Below are 26,994 nucleotides of genomic sequence, written 5' to 3'. Positions count from 1 at the left end.
AAATAACTAGATGATAGAGATGGAGAAGTTATCGGTGGTTGCCAAGGGTTAGGAATGCTGGGGAGAGGGGTTGAGGGTAACTACAAAAGAGGAGCATGTAATATCTTAGTGATAATGTAACAATTCTGTCTCTGGATTATGGTGGTAGCTACATGACTCTACACACAGGATAAAATTGCATAGAACCCCCCACACACACACACACAGAGACACGAGTGAGTATAAAACTGGTGACATCTCAATATGCTGTGGATCATACCATTGTCAATTTTATGGTTTTAATATTGTACAATAGTTTTGCAAAGATGTTAACATTGAAGGAAACTGGGTGAATGGTATGGAGTCCCTCTGTACACTTTGTATACTCTGATTCTGTGAATCAATAATTCTTTAAAAATGAAAAGTTAGGGCTTCCCTGGTGGCACAGTGGTTGAGAGTCCGCCTGCCGATGCAGGGGACACGGGTTCATGCCCCGGTCTGGGAAGATCCCACATGCCGCAGAGCGGCTGGGCCCGTGAGCCATGGCCGTTGAGCCTGCACGTCCAGAGCCTGTGCTCCACAACGGGAGAGGCCACAACAGTGAGAGGCCCGCATACCTCACAAGAAAAAAAAGAAAAGTTAAAAAATCAACTGAGAATCTTTTTAAAAACTCAAGCCCAGATTTCATCTTGAACCAGTTAAGTCAGAATCTCTAATTAAGCCAGGTAGTAGTATGTTAAAAGCCTCCCAGGTAATCCCAATGAACAGCCAACATTAAAAACCGGTGTGCCAAAGTGTGGTTTTCATGGTGTGATCCCAAAATGAGAAGCAAAAAAATCATCTGGAAATCTGTCATGCACGTTATCAGGCCCCACCCTAGACCTACCAGCTCAGAAACTGAGCAAGTTGTGTTTTAACAAAATTTCTAGTTAATTTTGATGTATACTACCCAATATGGTAGCCACTAGTCACATGAGCTACTGAGCAAGTTGAAATGTGACTAATGCTACATGTTGAATAATAATATTTTTGACGTATTAGCTTAAATAAAATGTATTATTAAAATGAATTTCACTATTTATTTAAAAAAATTTCCAGCTCTATTGAGGTAAAATTGACATATAACATTGTACAAGTTTAAGGTGTACATGGTGATTTGACACACACATATATATTGCAAAATGATTACCACAATCAGGTTAGTTAACACATCCATCATCTCATAAAACTATAATTTGTGTGTGTGTGGTGAGACCATTTAAAATATACTCTCTTAACAACTTTCAAGTATATGATGAAGTATTGTTAACTATGGTCACCATCCTATGCCTTAGATTCCCCAGAACATATTGATCTTATAACTGGAAATTTCTACTCTTTGACCAACATCTTCCCTCACCTATTTCTTTTTAATATTTTTAGGGCGGCTACTATAAATTTTAAGTTACATATGGCTTACTTTATATGTCTATTGAACAGCAGTGCTCTACAGCAATTATTCTCAACTCTGTAAGTATTCAGTAGAATCACTCAAAGAGCTCAAAAAAAAAAAAAAAACCTAGTACCCCATCCCAGATTGATCTATATAAATCAAGTTGCTAATAATGAAAACCTGGGGTCGACCATTTTAGAAAGCTTCTTGGATGATTTTAATGTGTTGCCAGGTATGAGAATCACTGATCTAAAGCTGGGTTCTGAATTTTTGCCGCTTGGATTCCTTCAACAATTGGATTTGGGAAACTTCACCCAGAAAATACACATTCACAGACAATTTACATATATTTTCAAGACACTTCTAGGCATCATATAAAGTCCCCGCTTTAGGACTTTCACACGGTTTACTTTTTTTTTTTTAAGATGTTGGGGGTAGGAGTTTATTAATTAATTTATTTATTTTTGCTGTGTTGGGTCTTCGTTTCTGTGAGAGGGCTTTCTCTAGTTGTGGCAAGCGGGGGCCACTCTTCATCGCGGTGCACGGGCCTCTCACTATCGCGGCCTCTCTTGTTGCAGAGCACAGGCTCCAGACGCGCAGGCTCAGTAGTTGTGGCTCACGGGCCCAGCTGCTCCGCGGCATGTGGGATCCTCCCAGACCAGCTCGAACCCGTGTCCCCTGCATTAGCAGGCAGATTCTCAACCACCGCGCCACAAGGGAAGCCCCCACACATGGTTTACTTTTAAGAAATGGGTTTTAGAGAGTAACATTTTTTCATGTCCTTAGATCTAGACATTTGTTAGCACATTTTGCTTCTAAGTAGATAAACTGGAGTGAGGGTGAGCTATCCATCTTAATCTCAGAGATGATTTTTTTTAATTAACTAAGCATGTGTAATGAGAACGTATCCTGCTTAATTCTGGTTTATTTCCCCAATAATTATCTGCTATATTTTATTATGTATAGCTGTCTTTAAAAATGAATAAACATCCTCCGACATATTGTTCCCTCTTTTGAATTTTATATATTAGCTACTCTAATGCTTTTCAAAGATTTGAATTGTTATCATTAATGGCACTGCCAAAAATCTCACCTCCAGAAACTCTAGACTATAAGAAATATCCTTGTAGAACATTTTTCTAGAAATAACTTTACAGAGCTGATTCTAAAACACATGGTCAAGCTAACTGAAAACTATTCATTCACGTATTCAACTATCAAGTACCTAGTATGTATGTAAGCACTGTTCAAGGCACCATCGAAAGAAAATATCCCCACCTTCAGGGGTCTTACATTTGAGTTTGGAATTCCAAAGATAATAAATAAGGTAAGTAAAGACATGATATATGGAGTGATGATAAGATCTGTAGAAAAAGAAAAATGGGCATAGAGAAGTCCAAGGAAAACCTTTGTGAGAAGAGACATGAGTAGACCTAAAGCAGGTGAAGAAATCATAGATATAAATGTCTAGAGGAATCACATTTCAGGCAGAGGGAATTTGAATGCCTTGATGCAGAAACTTGCCTGGCCTGTTAGAAGAGCAAGAAATCAGTGTGATGGAAAAAAGTAAGAAAGGGGAAAAGAGGCAAGAGAGTGGCAGTCACAGGGGTCATAGTCTGCTGAGATTGCTTGGGTCATTACTGAGCTTGACTCTCATCACAAAGTGCGATGGGAGCCACTAGAGAGTTTCCAGTGGAGGAGTGATGTGTTCTGATACACGTTGTAAAAGGATCACTCTAGCAGAGGGTCGAGAATGAACTGAGGGTATGAGCAATTCAAGTAGAGAGCCCAGGTTAACAGAATCATCCAAATGCTAGGGGGCAGGTGATATATTTTAAACTTAAATGCTGTATTTTACACCTGAAGTTCTAAGTTCCTATAATGACTTTATTTATAATCACTCTCAGCCTGTGTATGTCCCAGGGGGGATAAAGCAGGAAGGGGAAGAACAGGAAGCAGGAGGAATGCATGGCTCCGGGTCCTTTTCTCTCTCTCAGAAAAAAATGGACATGCCTTTAAAAGCTTCTTTATTTTGCCATAATTAATAACATCACTTGTGGCACTGCATGCTACTTCCTGTCCAGTGAAACAGGAAGAATTAAGGCAGATGAAACATCTGTGGGCTTGCCTTAAGTAAGCAATCTATTTTCCAAAGATCAGGGTAAACTTCAAATGGGCAATAACTAGATATTGTCTCAAAGTATAGAGAAAGGTTTTTGAAGTCCTATCAACAAAAATGAGATCTTTGTGAAGCCATGTGATGGCATAGAATTTTAAATAGCACATTTCCCCGCTACTCAGAAATAAATATGTAAATATTTATTCAGATTTCTGACTAACATGGTTTCTTTGACAATAGAATTTCACAAAAACTTAGTAGAATCTTCCACACATATAGTCATCCACCAGATTACGATCAAAGCTCTCTTGTACTACAATGCACAAAAGTAGGTCTTTCCAAGAAATGATGCTAGGCCTATTGTATACTCCATGGGAAAAAAAAGCATCTTGACCTCTACCTGCCACCAAAAACAAAACCCAATTCTAGATGGATTACAGATCCCAATATGAAAGGGAAAACAATACAGACTGTAGAGGAACACATAAGGAAATATCTCTGTGGCCTTGAATTCGGCAAGGAACTCTTGAACAGAATACTAATATTACTAATCTCAGAAGAAAATCATGATAAAATGCACCATACTAAAATCAAGAACTTCTTTTTATCAAAAGATTTCATTAACAGAGTAAAAAGGCAAGCCACAAAGTGTGACAAGACATGTATACCCGACAAAGGATGCATATCTAGATATATGAACTCCTATAATCTATAACAAAAAGACAACTCAGACAAAAAGGACAAGAATATTTAACAAACGCTTAACAAATGATGAGATTCAAATGGCCAGTAAACATACAAAGATGTATTCAAGTTCATTAGTCATCAGATAAATACTAAAACCACAATATGATATCACAGAACGGCAAAAATAAAAAAATAGGAAAAATATTAAGTATATGGAGCAACTGAACCCTCATACCTCCGTGCTCTGACAGATGTATGAGGAAACATAAACTGGGCACTTTAAACTGAAGAAACTTAATTTGGAAATTAGATGCCCACAAAAATTGGTGAAAGTCCTTGTATTAGTTTTGTACAATTGCATAACAAATTAGCCCCAAAGTCAGCGGCTTAACATAACAACCAACATTTATTATCCCAGTTTCTCTGGGTCGGGAATCTCATGTAACCCAGGTGGACCCTCTGGGCCAGCGTCTTCCACAGGCAGCAATCAAGGTGCTCATCTGCCCTACAATCATCTCAAGGCTCTACTCAGAGGCTTTGCTTCCTAACTCACACCTGAGGCTGTCGTTAGGCCTCATTAAGATCTACTTTCAAGATCGTTCAAATGAAATTTCTTCAGTTTAAAATGTCCACGGAGTTTCTGTTTTTCCAGTAAAATATAACATATATGTACCCTGTTATGCCCTTTACATATTATCTCTGCTCTCTGAAATCTCCATCCCTCCATCACCTTCATGTGGCCAGCTATTCCTTACAACTCAAGACCAATATGAAACACCGGTTACCGCTAGGATGTTCTCCCCTTTCTGACTTACTGCTCTGAATACATCTATCAAAGCACCTATCTCATTTAAAAAGCTCCATCTGTTAATTACGTTAATTATGTGTATTTCTGTCACATACTAAAATTTTTTGTGTGATATTTTACAATATATAGAAATATTGAATCATGTTGTACATCTGAAACTAACGTAATTTTTTATGTTAACTCTACCCCAAAATCATAAACTATGATATGCTAGGAAAAATACAATATCAAAACTAGTTGTAGCTTCTGAAAACAGTTAAAACTTCGCACCATATTTCAATTCTCTCCTCCGCCGTCCCAATTTTTTGTTTGTATCATGCCTACATTCTCAGAACATAAAGCCATCATGAGATAGGCTGGGACCTGGGACCCTTTACCTGAGTGCTTGCACCTGGACAAAGGTTTCCTTGAGCAACAGAATACAAAGGGACTAAAAATAACCGCACCCATGGGAAGGCCAGGCAATTACAAACAATAAGATACAAAAAGGCCACAAACCAACTGCCACTTCTGAGGTACTAGGAGCAAAGGAGGGCACTGTGCATGACCCCTACAGACAGCACCACCAAGGGGGTGGGCAGACCACCTAAGGCACCCCTCCAGCCCGACCCACTGACCCACTCACACCCTCAAGCCATTTAAGGAAACAGCCTGCTCTCCTTCAAGAGCGAGCGAGGGCACCTGTTACTTGTTTTCACTCCCTCGTGCTACACCAGTCCCAGTAAAGCCTTGCCTGAAATCCTCATCAGACTCCAAATGATTCAAGAGTCCAAGAACCCGAATTCGTATCAATTACCTACTATACTCTCTTCTGTTTAACCCTCATTTAATCTTCACACTAATCCTTACTGTAATGTCTCTTTAGTTATTTTGATTTCTGAAGCGGGTTCTTTAGTAGTCCTCAAGGAGGGCTCCTGGAACACTCTCCTGAAAACACTGTAATAAAGACAGGGTCAGTACTACCGATTTTTCCTTTTGCCTAGGCTCCAGTATGGCTCAGCATCAGACTGTTAATGAGTCTACCTTTAAAAGTTTGATATTTTTCTCATCAAGGATTTTTGGCATTAAATTTGCTTTTTGAAAAATTATTACATTAAAATCTCATTTATCTTGATTTCTGAGTTGTTTGGTGCCCCTTTAAATTCTGTGGCAGAGACCTGTGCCTCTTTTTTTTTTTTTTTTTTTTTTGCTTCTGGTTCTAGCCCTCAGTTGGAGCTTCTCTGGCTTTTGTCTTTACTGTTCCCATCCTACTTAATTTTCACTCCACTCCTTAGAGGTGATGTCCATTGTGGGGTCTAGTCCCAAGGGAGCGCTGGCAGCCCAGTGTGAGAATTCAAAGACTTTCATGCCTTACTTTAGACTTCTACCTCACTCGCTGGTGGAGTCAGCCAAGTTCCTCCGCGTCTCAACTGCAGGTGCTCGCCCGGCTCCTCCACCGCTCCGGCTCCTCCACCGCTCCGGCTTCTCCACGGCCTCGGCTCCTCCATGGCCCCCCTCACAGCTCTGCGTCTGGTCCTCATTTGGCACCTCCACCCGCGCATGCGTGGGGCTCTGCCGCTAAGGGGGCGGGACAGGGGCGGGGTAAGGGCGGGGTCGGAGTCGGGGCAAGGGCGGGGGCGGGGCAAGGGCGGGCTCACTCTGCTGCTGTACTGAGTGTGCTCAGGGCCCTCGGGCATCCAGTTACACTGTTGCTTCCTTCTACTTTCCCCATACTTCTGACATTGGGCAGCTCTCATGGCTGTTGTCCACCCTTTGTATCTTGGGGTAACACGGGGATACCTTGTCATCTACTCTTGTTCTAAATATTGTCCGTGGGTTTTGGTTTTAATATCTTAATTGCTCTGTGTTATGTGGGAATTGTGGAAGACCCAAATTCTACGACCACTGCCATCTTCCCAGAATTCTTAAATTTAATTTATTTTTAAAAGGATACTTTAAAAGAAAACAATGGAGAACCAAAATTATTTTTTATGTACAGAAAGCATTAAAAAAAAAAAAACTACATTAAAAAAACCCCAAGACGATTTTTAGCTCAAGGCCTAGCTATGTTCTCATTGTTAACAAGGGAGACTACAACTGCTGGGCACGTGACAGCTCCTGGTCCAGGCAGGATGTTGAGTAGACAGTCCAAACACCCTTGTGCTACAAACACCCAGGCATGAGATGGCCTGGCCAAGCTCAGAAGAGAGGACGGGAAAGGCCTGGGGAGTGAAGAGGGAAGGGAAACCCAGGTGCAGGCTGTGATCCAAGGTTTCATCTGCCAGGGTCAGGGTCCTGCTATTGGCCCATGGAGCCAGGTGAGTGAATGAGTTTCACTGCCTTTTGTTGGGAGAGAAGGCAGGGATCAGGGATGGAGACACACGCACACACACACACACACACACACACACACACACACACACACACAGAGCCAGGTCTGCTGGTGGATTGTGCCCCTAATAGAAGGGAAAACATTCTACTCATTGAGGAGGCTTTGTTGGCTGGGCTCTGGTTGAGGAAGAAAGAGACTCCCCTGAGGGGAAAAATTACTAGGTATCTGCTAGGGACTGAATATTTATGTCCCCCCAAATTCATATCTTGCAATCATAACATCTAAGGTGATGATATTAGGAGGTGGGGCCTTTGGGAGGTGATTAGGTCACGAAGGCAGAACCCTTATGAATGAGATGAGTGCCCCTTGTAAAAGAAGCCTGAGAGAGCCCCCCTGCCCCTTGTGACATGTGAGAACACAGAGAAAAGATGGCCATCTATGAACCAGAAAGTGGGCCTTCACCAGACAACGAATCTGCATGCTCCTTGATCTCAGACATCGCAGCGTCTAAAACTGTGAGAAAAAAGTTCTGTTGTTTATATGCCACTCAGTCTACGGTACTTGTTAATAGCAGCCCAAATGGAATAAGACAGCCTGGGATTCAGGCAGCCAGTGTCTGATTATAAGTGCTATGGATATAAGTAAAATAGAGGAAGGGGTGGAGATGGGGAATGGGAGACGTTTTGTTTTAACTGGGGTGATAAGTGAAGTTTTGAGTCAGGACGAACATTAAGGAAATGATGTCTAAGGAGAACACTATTTGTCCATCTCTATAGGGCCTGAAAATGCATTTGAGAAATTCAATAGTTACACTGTTGTGTAACTGATTAAAAACCAAAACAACACTTAAAAAAATGGGACCAAAAAAGCATATATATACATCAAAACCCCAAAGCCAGCAAGTATCCACTATCATCAAAACGTGCCCTGATCTCACCATGAACAAGAGTCAGCAGATACTACAAACAGGTGGATTAGAACCTCAAGACCTTCATGAAATAGAATAATTTGATAAAACTAAAAAAGAAATTCCTGTAAATTGGTTAAAGACCTAAAAGATCATATTGTAACCCTAAGTGAATAAGATACTATGAAAAAATAACAGGAAACTTAGAAAAACAAAACAAGATAAAAACAATTTCTAAAACCAAAAAAAGAGTTATGGAAATTAGAATTCTATTGAATGGATTAGATAGCAGATTAACCAAAATTGAGGAGAGAATTAGTGAACCAGAATGTTGCAGAGAGGTAAAGAGATGGAAAATAAAAAGAGGGCAACTACAACGAGACATTAAAGGGGTAAATATAGAGCAATTTTTTAAAACATATTTATTGTATTTTGAGATATCTGAATACATAGAACTCTAACATTGATCCTAAGCTTATCACTGCTTTTTTTTTTTCCCTTTTCATTCAGCATCCTTCACCATGCTGTTGTGTAGTCTTAGGAACAAGTATAACTGATTGAATCACAGCCGTTATTCTCTAAAATGTACATAACTACCATTTAAAATGTGATGATCTACTGGACAGTTTCCCTAAAGTATCTGAGGACATGCATGTTATTATAGTATACCTTTATTCAAACTTGGAAGGTAGTTGTTCCCTCAAAAGTTTAACTCAAAGGTATATGTAAATATATGATAAATTGTTAAAATAAAGACAGAGATGTGACTGTATAGAAACATTAAATCCAAGTTGAGATCTGAAAGAACTCTAATGAGGAGTCTCGTCCTTCTTTATTGGAATGCAGGATAAATTTCCTTTCCCTGTACTTGTGAGGTAGGTAAAGTAGGTTTTGCCTTTTAGGGTTATCATCTATCCTTAAATGACACAAATTTCTGTCATGTTTTTCACTTCTTTAGTTTCACACACTTTACCACCAGAGCTTGCTGGATAAAAGACTGCCGAGAGAGTGACTATCAGATATTAAAATACTTAATTAAACTGAGATAGACCTCAGTCATTTCATCAATCTAAAATCAACTAGAGAATGTGCCAGGTTAACTTTGTAGCTTTAGCTAAATCAATGCATCTGTAAAACCAAACAATGACAATAATAACCTCACAGAATCTGAGATGGAGTATAAATTTTCATGAATTTTTTTAATCTGATCTAAGAGCAGAGAGGGGAAAAGAAAACACCCTTGGACAAGCCAGATGATAAAATCCATATTGTACATTGAATCATCTTGCAATTTATGGCCAAAAGTGTGACTATGAAGATATCATTGTTGAAGTGGCTGAAATCAACACTGAGTAAAACTGGCTAGTTACCTATTTCTCTAAACATATGATTTCTCTGTTTCTAAAAGGAAACATGAGTTACAAAGGAATCCTGGTGGTGTTAGGTCTTCTGAATATTGGGCTATGCCTTTATTCCTCTGAATATGCCCCCAGTGCCTTTCTAAATATTTAATAATACTTGAAAATACTATTTTTAATCAAGGTTTCTATCAGTATTCTTTTTCTGAAATATTATGCTATTTAGATTGTGAATCTGTAATCTATTTGATCCACATCATCGAGGAGAAGCATAGTCACTTATCTCTTTCAATTTGACTAGTTTAACTTAAGGGGAAATCTAGCACCTCCTTCTTGAGGTTTTCTTTTCTCCATAATTGTCTAAGAATTCCTAGTGGTACAATCAGTCCAAAGGGATCAGATTTCTTCCCAATGATTCATATGTTTAGTCCACTAGTGACTTCATTTTCCTTACTGTCATACTGTATAACATTTGAAACCTACCTTTACACAGAATTGCTACAGTGAAACCTTGTTCTGTAGTGTCACTCAACATTTGAGCTATAACGGTATAGCTCTTTTAGTTCACACTTAGATAATTAGTACAAACACCATACCTGCGTTGCTGGGTTCACAGGGCTTCTGAGCCTCAGGCATATGTGTTCACCCAGCAAATTTTAAGCCCAGAATTTTCATTCCCTCACAATAAGTACTTCTCTGAGGTACTTAGGCTTATTTACTCCTCAGAGCCCTTCTAATATTTTAGAGCTTCTAATATTGTTGAAATTCAAATGGGATTGCGTTAGGGACTTAAGATACCTTTCCTCCCAGGAAGGTCCTTGTCTCATATAAATGTGCCAACGTTCCCCACAGAACACACACTGCGGGCCAAGTTAAGGGGTAGCATAAGGCACCGCCTTTGGCAGTGTGCAGAATTCCACCCTTAGTCAGTGGAGAAAGTACCCACAGCTTTATATTTTACAGCTAGGACACACTATTCATGAATTCTTTTCCCCATAACATAGAAACACTATTTCTAAATTACTTTGATGCATAAAATTACTATTGTTGAGACTTTTCTTAGACCTCCTTGAGAATAGCCAGGCAAATTTTGACAGAATTTCATTTTTAGTATTAACCATGGCAGAAGACCAGGGGGAGAAGAGGTCTATAAAATGTTCCTCAAGCTAGAGAGTCCTAGGAACATCACAGTATCCTTAAAAACTCAGAACTGTCAAGTTCAAGGGAATACTCAATCCCAGCCTGGCCCTGTTTCCAGGGTAAAAGACTTTGGGAGTAAAGTGGGTGGAAAGGAAGGAAGAGAATATCTGAGGTCTATCTGGAGACGGAGAGTTGCTCAGATGTTTGGTTTAAAAGAATTGAAGAGCGCTTTTCTGCAATATAATTCACCTTCTAAGGTGCCTTCAGAGCCTCTTCAGTTAAATATGGCCTGAATAGATTGAAATAGGTTATAGAACATCTCACAGATTTTTACAAAGGCCTTTAAGTAAGCTGGCATAGGTACAGAGCATAAGAAACTTAAAAGTGTCAAAGGAACAAATAGGTACCAATTATTATATATAAAGTTATATACAAATATATATATACATATAATTATATATGTAGATAATTTCATAATTACCTCATTTTTATTCAGTGTGGACTTCGTTGGCTTGGACACCCAGAGGTCCTGATGCCCCCTGGTGGTCACTGAATTATCACAGCTCTCCTTGACACCTGAAAATCCACTGGGTTTGAAGAGCTAAAAAATTGCAAGGTGGGAAACCGTGAAAGCATGTAGAAGTAATTTGCATGATTTAAACTAGTTCTTCCTATCAGTGCTGGTGATTTATAGAAAAATGAAGTATAAGTAGTGGAAAAGAAGAGCCTCCCCGGGCAAAATCAAATTTGAAAAAAAAAAAAAATTCTTAAGCACAATTGGACATGTGTTAAGTGATTTTGAGTATAATGTGTCACATTTCTCTGCTATGTTTAGTAGTTCTCTTAATAATAGTCAAATAATAAAAGTTATTTGATTTAACATCTTTGAATATTTTAAGCGATCAGAAAATTTCAGAGTGACACCTTAGCAATATTCAATTGGACACATAATCTTGATATAAATTGTATTTTTATTTGTTAAGCTCTTTTGAATTAACTCAGTAATTGCAGTTAAAGGATTATAATTTTAATTTTCTAAGCCTCACCAATTTATCTGACCATACGAAAGTGAATGAACTCTTACAGAGGCACAAAATATAGTCTTGACTTATGATTTGATTTCTGAACTCTGACTTCCTATACTGCTAGATAAATCTGAAATTTCGAAGAATAAGTAAAATTATTACTATGTTTTTTATGAGCTTAGTTTATGTACATTTTACATTGGACTGCAAGTACATATTTTATATACACTACATAAATCACGCTAATGTAAATATGTAAGTGATTTTCCTGCACAGCGGAAAGACTATTTACATTTTGACTGAAATCACAAATAGAAAACCTAATTTTCTGTAATATCTATTAACTGAGACATAATGTTTCTTTTCTGTTTATAATCAGTTTCTTCTGTATGGTACCTTTTCTAATTCAGTTTAAATTACCCCCTTTTCTGTGATGAACTTGAATTTTCACATTTACCACCTGTGAATGTATTTAGATAGTAAGTTCAAAAGTAGTAGGTTCAGAGACAGCCCTTTGAGTTTGTTGTCGTTGTTAACTACTTAGTTTGGCAGCCTTGGATTTGTAACATATTGAAGTCTCAGGTTCTTCCTTTACCCTCTAAAGGCCTGTTTAACACACACACACAAAGGCTTTTATTTGAAAATGTATGGAGGTAATTCCCTGAAGTCATTAGAATTTACTCCTAAGTGACTACTTCTCTCTTAAAATCAGAAAATATCTCCCAGAGATAAACAGTGAGGTAAATATTAGTGTTGAAGCAAGTTAAATGAAGATAACAGCTATACCCTCATTTGGAATGTGTGTCTTGAATTTGTACATTTATTTTCATATATGTACAGTTATGTGTGATTATTAGTAATTAGATAGATAAAAATAACATGGTTCATAAATATTGGGCATGTCTTCTTTGCATCTGAAAATAGGCATTTTTCATCTTTCTGCTATACAATTATGACAGATGTTTCAAAAGAGGGTCTATAAATGGTAATATTAAAGTTTTGGTCTCTTTTTTCCATTTATTTAAAACTACCTAAATATAAGTTGGGTATTATATCAACTGCATTTCACAATGAATACATAAAACTGAAAAAACAGTTTTTAAAATTTCTGCTTTGGCTTACACATGTTGGTTATATATACACCATTTGGTATTGTTCAGGAAAATGATTTCTAATTCATTTTATATACACACATACATTTACTTTTCTAAAATTTGCCTTAGAGATAATATGCACAAATCATAGATATGAAGCTAAAATAAACCATTTTAAAAGTGATATAAAGAAATTACCTATTAAAAGTTATTTTAAAATATGAAAGTTTTGTGAACTGATTATTTTTCATTTCAGTGGCTTCATGTACAAAGAGGTTTACATGCTTTGCTGTTAGTCAAATACAGTCTAATGCCAATTTATATATTATATTTATATATTATACTATATAATACAGTATAATAAACATTCTTTTCTTGACTAGGTCATTCACTTTTTATTTAAATTCCATGACTTCTCATCACTATACCTAGATCCAAAAGAAAGAAGAAAAGGTTGGTAAACCTAAAAATGAGTATCACTGTGCAACTCTGCAGGAAAAACTGTCAGCAGTCTGGCACATGTGCATTTAATGTGAAGCCTCTTGTCTCTAAAAATAAAAGTGAAGCTGAACATGCCCCTATGTCTGATAGAGAGAGGGGACACAGTAAGGGGACTCCTTATACCACCTACACTCATCAGAGTGAAGGATGTTACTTCTTTAGTCTCCTCGTTTCATGGAAAGGTATTTGTATTCACATCACTGAGTATTAGTCATTCAATAGATGAAAGGAATGTTTTAAACTTTAAAGGCTACCTTGGTGTCGTTCTAAGAAGTGGGGATGAGACCCTGGGGAAAGTGTTGAAATCCTGGAGAATTATTTTAACTATTAGAAGTGGTTTAATATCTGTGAGTATGTGAGATTAACAGTTTTATTGCCTATGAGTGGGGATCTATATTTTTAATTCTAATGTTTCACCTTACAATTTTTACTCCTTAAAGCATCTGTTTGTGTCAATACTGCTTGATCTCTGTAACAAGTGCACTCTACATCTTTTTGTCTATTTTCAAGGTTAATCTATTAAGCAGTTTACATTTTCTATGAATCCTCTAAAGGGCACTTAAGATGCTTTTAGATATAATTTCTAAAATATTTAATAGGGGTAATGGCTAGGAATAAGTAACATTTAAGAAATAAACTACAGACCCAAAGAGAGGTTAGAGGGGAAGGAAATATTTCTCTCTTCTTCGTAATTGCATTAGGCAAGTAAAAACTACAAGAGACAATTTTCCATAAGACAAAAATTTTAAAATTTGGGGATCTGTCATCTCTTTGCTATAAATACCAGAAACAACTCAATTTACTTTTCCAAATAGAAAAGATAGGAAAAGTTTGGAGTCTTAGGCAAAGTCAAACTTTTTGCCTCTCATAAATAGAGGCAAATCGTGAATGACAGATTTTTTTTTTTTAACGGAAGAAATATAGGACAGGAAGAAAATAAAGCTCGTCTTTGACATGTGATCAAGTTACTCTGCTTGACCTTTGAATTTGATGATTTGGCAATTAAGGTTTTTAAGTTCTTCCTCTTATTGTACTACCCACATCTTGAATTGCAAAGTGTCAGAAACTGCCTAACGTTAAAGGGATTCCTCTAGGCAGTCGTCCTCAATATTTAGTTAGACGAAATCAACTGTCGATATTGGTAACACTTTTTATTCTTAGTTTGCCTTTTAAAGATAATTATTGAATACTTATTGAAAAGTACTCAATATTTGCGAAAGAGGTCTTGATTTTAATTTAATTTTAATTAACTTAATGCATGGTAGCATTCTTTAAAATTAAATATAATTTATGCAGCGAAATGGAAAACGATCAAAGTGTGGCAATTCCAGGAAAATCTCAGAAAATGATAAACATGTAGGAAAAACCATACGGAACCTTCAGAAGTTTCTCTTAATGTGCTACTTCGTCCAACCAACTATCGTTAAATGATAGGGCGGGAGTGAGAGGGCACATAAAACAAAAGATTTCCTTTCTCCACTCCCTTTTCCTCTGGTTCTTTTGCCAAAGCTTGTTTCAAACATTGTTTGAACATAATACATTTGGTTACTTTTATTCTTCCAGGGATTGTGTTGGGTGGTGCCTAGAGCTAACTGCCTTTGGAGTTACAGAAAAAGAGAAGTAGTAACCCTTAAAGAAAGAAAAAGAACAAAGTTACCCAACCCGCGGAGGTTGTGACAACAAAAAAAAAGTAAAAGGCACTTTACTTAAAGGCACAGCTCATTTCACTGTCCCGGCTCCGTGCTTGGTAGCTGAGAGATGGCTTGCATCCCCTCTGGTTTCTAAAGATCGCGAGGAGCACCGCTATAAACACGACTGTAAATTGGGAGCGTTATTTTAGGATTGATTCTGCTCCACGAAAGCTGCGGTTGCTAAAAGCAAAGCTTCCACAGCAGCACGCACCTCACTTGCCCTCCACGTCCGCCTTCTCGGAGCATCCAGCGCCAGCCCGGAGCTCAAAACCTGGAGGGAATCCTGGACCCGCAACCTGACTCCGCTGGCCGCCGATTGGCCCACGCCCCGAACCCCGCCCCCAAGGCCGGGGCGGCCGTTTCGCCGGGACCCGCCCCCAAGCCCTGGGAATCGCCGCCTGGGAGGCCGGCTGCGCCTGCCACTCAGCTCGAGTGGCAGAGGCTCTCGGCTCGGAGCCCCGCCCCCCTCCCCCCTAATTGATATTATTGGAGTGTGGAGCAAGCGGCCGGTCTGCAGTCGGAGACTTGCAGGCAGCAAACACTGTGCGGACCAAAGGAGGGAAAAATTTTTTTTAAAAGCTAAACGTGGAGCAGCCGGCCGTAGATCGAGAAAGGGAATCGATGCGTGGAGCGCAATAATTTTTGTTTTTTAAAAAAGCCCCACATACTCCGGAGCAAACAGCATTTAAAAAGCTGCGACTCAACTGAAACCTAAGATAAAACCTGCTCATGCACCATGGTTTTTCAAACTCGGCACCCTTCATGGATTATTTTATGCTACATCTGGCTGCTCCGCTTTGCACACACCGTGGAAGCGCAGGCTGCAAAGGAAGGTAAGGTGATGGGAAAGCAAAGTTTGTTCTGACATTTATTTAGCTGTCTACCTGCAAGAGCCGGCTGGTCCGCGGGGTTGCCGGCCGCGCCTCCGGAGCCGGGCGAACCTCCCCCGCCGGCTCCCCGCCCCCTCAACGTTCGGGCCGCTCCTGGCGGGCGGGTGGCAAGCGGGCTGCTCCGAGAAGCTTGCAGCCCCGCTCCCGGGGCCGTTCGCCCGACGGGAGCGGGATTTCTGGCGCAGACTGTACAGAGGGCGTGAGCAGCAACGGAGGGCAGGGGGCGGGGGTGTGGGAACGGCCGGCAAGCTCATTCTCCGGGACCCTGGGCGGGTCAGATCTCTTCCTCTAGCCCTCTCCTCTTCCTCCTCTCGCCGTTCGTCTCCCTGGGGGTAAGCTGCGGCCGGAGTTGGTCGGAGACTGGGGAGTGCAGCCTCTAGTATCCTGACCAGCCCGCCGGCGAGCGGCTGGAGTCCGGAGCCTTTCTAGAGGCGCCGTGACTTGGGTGAGCTCCGAACGCTCGGGTTACTAATGAAGTGCTCACTGCGTCCGAGGAGCCGGCGCGGGCCTGCGGCTGGCCCTCGGCCGCCTGCACGGAACAATAACGCCGCGGAGGTGAAGCAGCGGGCGGCGCGCGCTCCGCGCCCCGCAGTCGGGAGACATCTCCATTCAGCGCGCGCCGCGCGGGTCCCGGCGGCCGCAGGGACAGCGGCAGCCCAGAGGGCTTGGCCGGGCCGGGGAGGCAGGGGACGGGCTGGGTCAATCCAACTGATTACGATACCTCCCGGGCGACCAGAGGCCCCCAAACCTCTGCCCCACAGTCCGGCAGTTAAGGAGTGCTAGTGGTCTAACCTTGAAAAAGACCTGGACCCCGAGGGCTAGCTCTGGTTGACTAGAGCCAGGATTCATTTGGGCAGTCAGATACGCCTGTATATGGCTATTCCCCCCACCCCCTTCTCCTTTGAACCATTAACAGAAAGTAAAATATCTTTCGGTGCCTGTAGTTGGAGCTGGGGAAAAATAAATCCTGTCAATGGAAAGGTCTTGCTTCTGAGCAGTGTCACCATCTACCCGCCCTCCTCCGTATCTTGCAGGCTGTAAGTCTAAGGTTGATTTCCTGATATTTAAAAGCAGACTACTAATAATTACTTGTTCCTAAAGTGTGGAGGATGGAGAAATCTGTTATCAGATTTAGGTCACGGTGGTCGGGAGTGGATACCTACCGGTACTCGCTCCATCTATCCCTGAAAACTTAGTTATTTAGTGCTGCTTTTTAAAATTCTCTTCGTGGACCCTTCTTCGGTCACTCAAAACACCCTCTCCCACAGCCAAACGCCATAGTCTGCTCCTTGATCCAGCCTGACCTTCTGACCCCAGTTTCCGCATCTGCAACCTGTGTTGATGCTGAACCCATTCAGAGAAAACCTTAACTTCCAGCTGTTGGTTTCGCGTTTGCAGATGAACCCACATCTGCTAGAAACACACAGCCATACACACCAAAGTCCACACTAATACTCGCGTGACATTAGCGATTAGGGACATTGAATCCTGGAAACTTGTATTGATGCCCCCGGAAGAGCGGGACCCGAGGAAAAGTTTGCACCGCCGGGGCGAAACCCCGCGCGCGAGCTCGCACAGACCCGGGCTGGAGTTTGAGCTATAAATAACTGCATCACTAGGGGGAGAGGTTCCTGCAGTCAGAATGGCTTGCTCGCCCGCGTTCCTCTTCTGGGTGCGAAATACGTGGAGAGGATTCTGATTCTAGGAGGCCGAATTCTTTACATGCAGAAGTGAGCTGTTTAAAAGGTGGGCGGGGGTGAGGAATGCGCTCCGCTTCTCGGTGGCAACGCACCCGGCGCGCCACGGTGGCCCAGGGCTGCCGTTCTGGGAACGAGCAAGCCCCGAGACGGCGCCGCGGCACCCAGGGGCAAGCGCCGGGAAGCGCCTGGAACAGGTGCCTGGCTCTCCGGAGCGGATGGGGCGTAGTTACAGGAAGAAGGGGCACCCCCCCCTTTCTCCCCTTTTCCCGCACACGTTCTATCGGGGAGGTCAGTTCGGCTACTGGGAGCGCGCGTGTAAGTCAGTCTGACGTTTGGAGGCGAAGTGCAGCCGCCGTTTTTCCTTTCGTTAATACCGTCGCCGCGCTCCCTCTGAGGAGACGCTTCCCGATAGCCCCTCTCTTCCTCCCGGTTCCTTCTGGAGCTAGGGCGCCACCGGCTCCCTGGAGTGCCCAAGTCTGGCGGAGGCGTAATGGATGTTTCGGCCTGCGGGCGCGCCAGTCTGGCATCCCCCTCCCCGCCCCGCCCCGCCCCACCGCCGGCCCCGCCCCGGCTCCAGCCGCTGCCCGCCCGGCTCCGGGCTGGCTCCGCCGGGGGCTACCCGCATCTTGCTCCTCACCCTCTCCCCCACCCCCTGCATGCCCCACCCCGGCCCGCGAGGCAGAGCACAGAGTCCCCGAACCCCGGCCCGCGTGCCCTGGGTCCTGGTTGGCCGTCGGGCTACGCCTCTGCGGGCGCGAAGGGCGGCTGGCGCTCGGTGCTCTGAGCGGGAAGGCAAAAGCGCGCACTTGCAGGCTGGCACAGAGAGCGGACGGCGGAAGGGAGACACGGTGAATCGTTCGAGCTGGTTAAACGCTCAGGGGCCGGTTTCCCTTTTGTTTTATTTGTTCATTTGTTCTCTCTTAACTTGTTTGCCATCATCACCGCCCCGCCGGGGTCCCTGGTTCCCACCCCAGGCTGTGCTGAGGGGTAACGGAAAAGGAGTAAACAATCATCACAGTGTTTTAATTCACCCTCAAAAACGACCCAAGAAAGTTTCCTGGGTTTAAAATTCACTTGTCTCTTGTCACTGCGGAAGACCGAAAAAAAAAAAATAATAAGTAATCTCAAAAGGAAAGTACCTGGAATCCATGTTGTTTGTCCACGTTGAGGACAAAAAGAAAATAAACTTTAAAAGTTACTTAATGTAAGTTCAATAATCTAAACATTTATGGCTGTTCCTAGTTCGAAGTACAACTTGGTATTTTAAAAGTGTGGCTTTGAAATTATAATTATTATTTGAAAGGGAATCAAGTGTTTGTAACCAAGGGTTGTGCTGTCATGGTCTCCCTGAGAGTCTTAAGTATAAAACATTTTGGGGAAAATGTGTTTCTATATCCATTTTCAGTTATAGGGAATAACCTTGACTAGCTTGAAGGAGTTGAACACATAATCAACTGTTTCTTTTCTTAGCGTAACAAATTTTCGTTACCTTTAAAAACACATTTTTTTCCCTCTGTTGGTCACTGAAAAGTTTATTTAAGCATGTATTTAATTTAAGTTCAAATTTTAACATTTTGCTGAGGATGATGGTAAGCGTATTTACATACTTGAAAATGTATTCACCATTATTTCTGGACAAATTGATACATTTGCTAAAATGCTATAGAATCACAGAAATATTTTTAAAGAATACAAACTCATGTAACTCTGCAACCGGTTTGAGCAAAGAGTGAATGCTTTAGGAGGGGAATCGTCCTAAAAAGCAATAAAATATGTTAAATTGGAAGTATGGTATATATTAATGTATGATATTTGCATGCATTATCTTATATTAATACCATCAGGAGCATTAATTACATTTATATAAATATTAAGTTAAGTGTATTATGCTTTATGGTAGCATAAAAGCAGAATACAACTGTTTTTTAAAAGTCAAGTCAAAGTGTAAATATTCCATTTTGAGAATTACGTACTGCTTTGAAATATTAAGAAATTAAAAAAATAGAAATATTGAAAACAAATGTTTGACTAACCCAATAATATATCTTGTAAATGATAGGAAATTTATTTTTCTCATGATAACATTGCTTAATATAGTTAATTGTATTCATTTTGGCTTAAGAGAAGACACTGTGTGTGGAAAGTTTAAAAAAAAAAGCGCTCCAATTCTCAAAAGGCACTAGGAAGTACTTTTGGAAGAATAGTACAAATTAATGACTGGCTGAGGAGTAATAGGGAAGTATGCTTTATTATGTTAATGTTATTATATTTGACAAAGTTTAGAGCAGTCAGTGGTTTACAAAATTCTTTACAATATATTATTACTATAGAATCAGTATACTTCACATATCAATTTTTTACCCTTGCTTTCATGCTACTTTTGAGTTTTTTAGTTAATTTTAATATTTTAATTAAAAACTATAATGCTAGTGTTTTAATATCTTTTTTCCCCTAAGAAAGTGGAATATATTTGTAAGAGGTAGGTATACATTTTGTCATTCATTAATGTAAATAACTTTTTATTTTAAATCATAAAATGGTAATTATTTAAAAAATTAGATCGACTTTAATAACTTTTACAAACATGTTTTCATTTTTCATCTGACATTTAGAAATGCAACTTTCTTTTTCAGTACTACTGCTGGATTCTAAAGCACAACAAACAGAGCTGGAATGGATTTCCTCTCCACCCAATGGGGTAAGGGCTTCTCCTCATAAAATATCAACCTCTATTTTTTTTAAGTAAGAAATAAAACCTTTTCCTCCTCCCCCAGTGGAATTATTCACATTCTTCATATTTAAACTGTTTTGATCTCCAATATCTTGTTCAATATTTTGTTGTGCTTATAATGAGGCATTGAGTTCTTTGAGTAGACAAGGTATATTTAGAACATTGGAAAATGGATAAAAAATAAGTTCTTACTGTGAGTGGGACCATACCTCAGGTTCCAGGCTATAACTGTTAACTAATTACAGAGAACATGCTTTTCACGAACTCACTTAAACCTCTTTAGTTGCTTTATACTTCCTTAGTATCATCACCAAGTAGGTTGTATGTAGTTCTTTAAAACAGTAGTTCTTTAAAACTGTTTTCCTCTTTTGAAAAACGTTTTAGCATCATTCAAAATATACTTGAAAGATAACTAAAAATGTAATATGCTCAATATTTTAACATAAAATTTGCTCTAAAATATGATTTGGATTTTCTGAAATTTATATGTTGTGCTATCTGTTGTTATTAATCAGAAGTGATGGCACAGTACGCACATATCAGAGTAAAAATCTGTTATCATAAATGAGTGAAAGCTGTCCAATAAAATTCTATGAAAATATAAGTAGATTCTAAAAAAATTCTGACTGTTATGTTTCATATATCTGATATATTACTTACTTAAGATATATTACTAATATATATAAGATATATTACTTATATTACTAATATATATAAGATATATTACTTAAGTTTAGTTCAGTGTCTATGTCTTCAGGTCTTATTTTAATTGTGAGACAGGACACATACTTCATCCTTGACTAAGGAAGGGGGCTCCAAGAAAGGTAAATGTACCCCATTGTTACTTAAGTTAATCTTTGGTACAATAAAAAGTCTGGAGTCAAAGAGCATGAAGTATAAGTGAGGATATAAAAAGTGTAAGAAACTTTGCAAAGACAAGAATGAAAGTCTGAAAGGGATTTTTGAGTATAAGAACATCATAAAATCAATACGTCATAAACTAGAAGTTAAAGAATGCAAAATGTGAACAATGCAAATCTGTTTAAAGTATTTAGGTTTTTTATTAAATTAATATTTGAGAAACGCTTAAGATCATATTGCAGCTATCTGTATTGGTCATACAAAGCTATAAAAAATGACAAATATTTACAGATTAAATATAAAAAGTATGCTAAGTTTGAAGTATGAATGTCATACTTTTCTTGAAAGTGGAGTAGTTTCCATGAGTAAAATAATATACACTATAGGAAGACATTCGCAATTAAAAAATGAAGCACCTTTCTTGCCAATGACAGATGTGGCCCATTTTGCACCATCCATCAATTAAAACAAATAGAGATACAGCATGGTTTTTAATCTCTAACGGGAAGTAAACTGATATATTATTGTAATATTTCATCCATGTAATCCATAAAATGATAAATTATGACTGTCTATGTTATCTTGGACTGAAATGGACATTTTATCAGTCCAAAGTATCTTGAGTTAACCGTTAACCCTACATATCTTTAGGAATCAACAGATAATATTAGAAAATGACGACTGACAATATATTCCATATATGAAATGGATTGGCTTACATGTGGTTAAATATCTAACTGGAAATAAAATGTTATTAAGATATAAGTGTCTAGAAATAACTTTATAAGCATACTATAAAAGCATGCTAGACGAATTAAGACTTCTTTCCCAATGGTGTTGTTTGTAGAAATCACTGCGGTCTCTTAGAAAGTGAGATAATAAAACAAAAGTTACATTAAATGCATTTATTTCGTTTCACTCTTTGTTATTTATGCAACAGTTATCTTGAAATTTTCCCCGCAGGAGTAAATTTTTAATTAAACATTAAAATTAACTGAGTTTCATTGGTAGTAAAGTTGATTTTTCATACATTGAACAAAATAATATAATTGTTCTTGGAACTAGAAAAAGGAATTCTTGAGATATATTCCTTTCTCATAATTAGCCTTCGTTTCTTGTAACTAGGGAATTGTTCAAAAGAGCTCATTTATCCATGGAGCTTTTCATTTTTTGGTAGATGCTACTACTAGTTTTACTTATTTTAATAATTTCAACCTAATTAAGAGACTAAAATCTGCTTGTCCAAATGGATGAATTTGGTTATATTTGGCTAAGGGCCATTCAAGCAAATTATAAGCAGCTAACTGAAACAGGAAACTATGTACTCCATCAACTAGTCACAAACTCCAGTTGTGTTGAGTAAAAGCTGAACATGATAATTGGTTGTTTGCTGCATTTGAGGACCTTTGATGATATGTATAATAAAATTGTAGCAAATATATAATATGTCATCATAAGAAATTTCTGAATTACAGTATACTACTAATTTGTCTGTCTTGTTAGTTTTCTAAGAACTGCTTTTAAAGTTAGAAATTAATATTTCACAGAGCATTTAAGTAAATTGATTTTTCTGATCGAGTTTTACAAATAAAACTCATTACCACATGCTTATTAGTTTATTTTCCCATCTGCTTTTCTTGAAACGATAGTTTAAATATTTCATGCTATGTGACTTTGGATTAGAATACTAATATAATTTTATATTTGGCATTTCCTGTTTGGGAAATGAATATAAGTAGGTGACAATTTCACTATTAAGGTATCATAAATACAAACTTGGAAATTTTGTCATAATGGTAAGAAAGGACATAAACAACTGTTCTCTTAGGCTTTTAGGTGAAATGAATTTATTAACTAATGAGCAATATAGATAGATTATACAGGACTTAATCTTTAAATTGTTGCAAATTTGGCTAAGCTTATTGTTTTCCTTTTTTGTGAAAATATATGAGTTTGCTGTAGTGTACATTATATCAGCATATGAATGGACATTTTTAACCATCTGATATTTTTCCTGTCAGAAAGCTTATTACTGAAATATGATCCAGCATGCTGATTTGCCATGTACATTTGATTGTCTGTTGAAAGCAACTTATTTATAAAGATGTATCACACTTTTATAACTACTTATTTATAGTTATATGGCATTATGGATAGTATTGTATATAACACTGCAATAAATAAACAGCTCTGTAAAATGTTCCTCCCTTATATCTCATTTTGCAAAGATCGTAAAAGATTTCTCATCATGAATATCAACATGTTGTGGAATGCTTTTACATTTCAGAGTACTCTTGGCATTTTCTTCCCTGTGTTTTTAGGTACTCTCTAAGTTTAACATCAACACTTAAAATGTCAACGGAGTTATCAAGAATTCTGCCATGTATCTGTATGTATATGCATTAAATGGTAATTTAAGTAATTTTGTTATGTGCTTTAGTCTATAAAAATCCCAAGCTCAGTGGAGACATTGGCATAAGCAAACATTTAAAAAGCAACATTAATACACTTGCAAACAGATACTAAGCAAAATGAAAGATTTATTGTATGCATAAACAATACAAGCAACAAAAATGATGTTCTGACACCGGGATGAAGCTGAACTGAGACTCTGTTCTAAAGGTTGCAGTGTTCGTCAGGGTAGGAATTCACCTAGCTCTTTGAAAGATATGCATTTGTGCTACACTAAAGATTCCTCATGCACTTGCAAAAGCCAAATGTTATTTTTTGCTGAATGACTGATGACCTTTTCTAAATTTTACAGTGGGAAGAAATTAGTGGTTTGGATGAGAACTATACTCCGATCCGAACATACCAGGTGTGCCAGGTCATGGAGCCCAACCAAAACAACTGGCTGCGGACTAACTGGATTTCGAAAGGCAATGCACAAAGGATTTTTGTAGAATTGAAATTCACCCTGAGGGATTGTAACAGTCTTCCTGGAGTCCTGGGAACTTGCAAGGAAACCTTTAATTTGTACTATTATGAAACAGACTACGACACTGGCAGGAATATAAGAGAAAACCTCTATGTAAAAATAGACACCATTGCTGCAGATGAAAGTTTTACCCAAGGTGACCTTGGTGAAAGAAAGATGAAGCTTAACACTGAGGTGAGAGAGATTGGACCTTTGTCCAAAAAGGGATTCTATCTTGCCTTTCAGGATGTAGGGGCTTGCATAGCTTTGGTTTCGGTCAAAGTGTACTACAAGAAGTGCTGGTCCATTATTGAGAACTTAGCTGTCTTTCCAGATACAGTGACTGGTTCAGAATTTTCCTCTTTAGTCGAGGTCCGAGGGACATGTGTCAGCAGTGCAGAGGAAGAGGCGGAAAACTCCCCCAGGATGCACTGCAGTGCAGAAGGAGAATGGTTAGTGCCCATTGGAAAATGTATCTGCAAAGCAGGCTACCAGCAAAAAGGGGACACTTGTGAACGTAAGTAAAGTGTGCTATTAAAATTTCACTTTGCACTTTCTTCTATATCAGAGATTTTAAGTAATAATGACTATTAAGTAATAATGACTATTTGAACAAGTGAGTCTGCTGTGTACCAGCAGCCCAATTGAGTAGATCTTAAGTAAAGTCACTATTGAACTTATCAATGATTCCCCATAGTGATATCTGCACTAAGGATTCAGTAAATATTGCAATAAATATCGGCGATAATAATATTTGTTACTAAAATTTAATTGGCCCTATGCTTGACATAGAAGACAACAGTTGCACATTGGGCTACGAGCTTTAAGAGAGGAGATTGGGCAGAGTGAGGTGAGATTAATCAGGATTTAATGATGTGTGATTCCTCCTGTCTTGAAACTCATATGGTCTGGCCTTGTAGATAACAGGAAAAGGATGTTAAGGGGTCTGCTAACAAGAGTTCTACTAATAGGCAAGACACATGCAAATAGATTTACAAACTTATAGAATTATTTTTTATAAGTACTAAAATTTTGATTAAAAAATCATCAAATTTCCCTTGCTAACTTTCTGAGGTTGCTTCTGCCAAAGCCATATTTCTTTCCTGGACTAAATAATTAAAGGAGTATTTCTCTGATAAGTCATATTATAGGTAGACCACATTTTTGTGGAAGTGGGCCAAAGTAAGTTTTAGTTATCGGAATACATCAGCTGGATGTTTTCTGTTTGTTTTGAAACAATAATAACATATGAATTAGTGAACCTTTTCCTTTGTATAGTAAAACTGAATTTTCTCTTACATAGCTTTATGTGGTCATAATAATTGGCCAGTATTTTTCTATTTAAAAGTATGTCACAGGGACCTTCAAAATTAATAGATATTTTTCTGTTTGTGGATATCCTGAAAATATAATAAGGTTATATTACTTATAATATAATATAATAAGGTTATATTACTTATGTCTCTTATAACTTAGAAAACATAATACGTTCCCCAAAATAACTTTCATGTATTCTTTGTACCCCTAAGCCAGCTGCATAATTTTAATATTTGTACATCCTAGTTAATTTAGAGGGAATTGTAGCTAACAATGATAACTAAATGTTTTTGCTAATTTACTATGTGCAGATACTCTTCTGAGTGCTTTACACATACGAGTTCATTTAATAGATAGATAACATTATCATCTCTGTTTTACAGAAAAAAAAATGGGGCTGTCAAGGGTAAGTTGCTGATTGCAGCTACTTTAGTCAGTAGTATTTGTCCTAGCTTAGATTCAAGCTCAGGGTGTTCTGATTCCAGAGCCGGGACTTTTGCAACAGTATTGCCCTGGTTTCCATCAGAAAGCAAGGAGAATCCTGGCAAATATTATTCTGTTTCATTGCTGAACTTAAATGCCTTGGTCCTAGTAGTTTGTTATGTAAATCACATTACTTCCCCATAAAAGTCTCATTCTAGTAGAACATTTCAAGAAATAATTTAACAAATATTTAGATCTGTGTTGTCTAATAAGGTAGCCGGTGGCCACATGTGGCTCTGAGGTTCTAAAAAAGTGGCGATTCTAAATTGATATGTGCTGCACGTATGAATTACATACTGAATTTCAAAGGCTTAGTACAAAAAAAATGTGACAAACATCATTAGTAATTTTCTATGTTACTTAGATATTGAAAGAATCATACATTAGATATATTTGGTTAAATAAAATATTAAAATTATTTCAACTGTTTCTTTTTACTCTTTTTTGATGTGGCTACTAGAAATTTAAGAATTACATATGTGGCTCACATTATATTTCTACTGCACACATTATTTAGGTAGAGTAACTGAGCAAGTATATTTTTCCTGTCCTGGTTGAAGAGTTAAAATACTTCATGTGGATGGTTGCTAGCATATAAAATGCCTATGACCCAGCACTCAATTATCATTCCTGCCATAGCTGACATTGTAAAGTGAACTCTGAGCTAAACAAATAGAGATGCTATAGGTTCTGGTCCCATTGACCAGTTTAGCAGCCTCCTTTGACACTCCCTGTAGGAATCAGACCTGTCTACCCACTGTCCTCTTCTCCTTTCCTTCACTAGTAGCATTTCTTAACAAGTAGAACATCCTGCAGGTTCCACATGTGTGGAAATCAAAAACTGATGGAGATTTATCACTACTAATAGGCAGAATGCTATTCCACTTGGTAAGTATAGAAATATTCTTAATGAACTAATTAAGTCAATGAAAAGGAATGTTTTTATTGACTGGAAATGTTTTTATTGACAAGTACTTGAAAATGACAGTGGATTCAACAGTAACTATTATAAGAACATTTTAACAACACACTATCACACTTCA

General features: G+C 38.7%; 1 protein-coding gene and 1 long non-coding RNA gene across 6 annotated transcripts in view; one reads left to right on the top strand and one right to left on the bottom strand.

Annotated features, from left to right (window-relative positions):
* The window catches only part of LOC132593346 (uncharacterized), a 115,400-nt gene extending 100,041 nt beyond the window's left edge, over window positions 1-15,359 (bottom strand). The window contains exons 1-2 of the long non-coding RNA XR_009558716.1: window positions 15,264-15,359; window positions 11,223-11,342 (exon numbers count right to left, since the gene is read on the bottom strand). This is a non-coding gene — a long non-coding RNA (uncharacterized lncRNA). The remainder of the gene's footprint in view (window positions 1-11,222; window positions 11,343-15,263) is intronic.
* Window positions 15,360-15,554: 195 nt separating this feature from the next.
* The window catches only part of EPHA7 (EPH receptor A7), a 167,134-nt gene continuing 155,694 nt past the window's right edge, over window positions 15,555-26,994 (top strand). For all 5 annotated transcript variants that reach the window (XM_060283314.1, XM_030859512.2, XM_030859511.2 and 2 more), the window contains exons 1-3: window positions 15,555-15,885; window positions 20,276-20,340; window positions 23,999-24,668. In XM_060283314.1, coding sequence (XP_060139297.1) covers window positions 15,789-15,885; window positions 20,276-20,340; window positions 23,999-24,668 — 832 coding nt within the window. In that variant the 5' untranslated portion in view covers window positions 15,555-15,788. The remainder of the gene's footprint in view (window positions 15,886-20,275; window positions 20,341-23,998; window positions 24,669-26,994) is intronic.

Source organism: Globicephala melas, chromosome 14 (assembly GCF_963455315.2).
Source record: "Globicephala melas chromosome 14, mGloMel1.2, whole genome shotgun sequence".
Taxonomy (NCBI): domain Eukaryota; kingdom Metazoa; phylum Chordata; class Mammalia; order Artiodactyla; family Delphinidae; genus Globicephala; species Globicephala melas.
The sequence above is the reverse complement of the archived record's forward strand: the minus strand, read 5'-3'. Positions and strand labels throughout refer to the sequence as shown.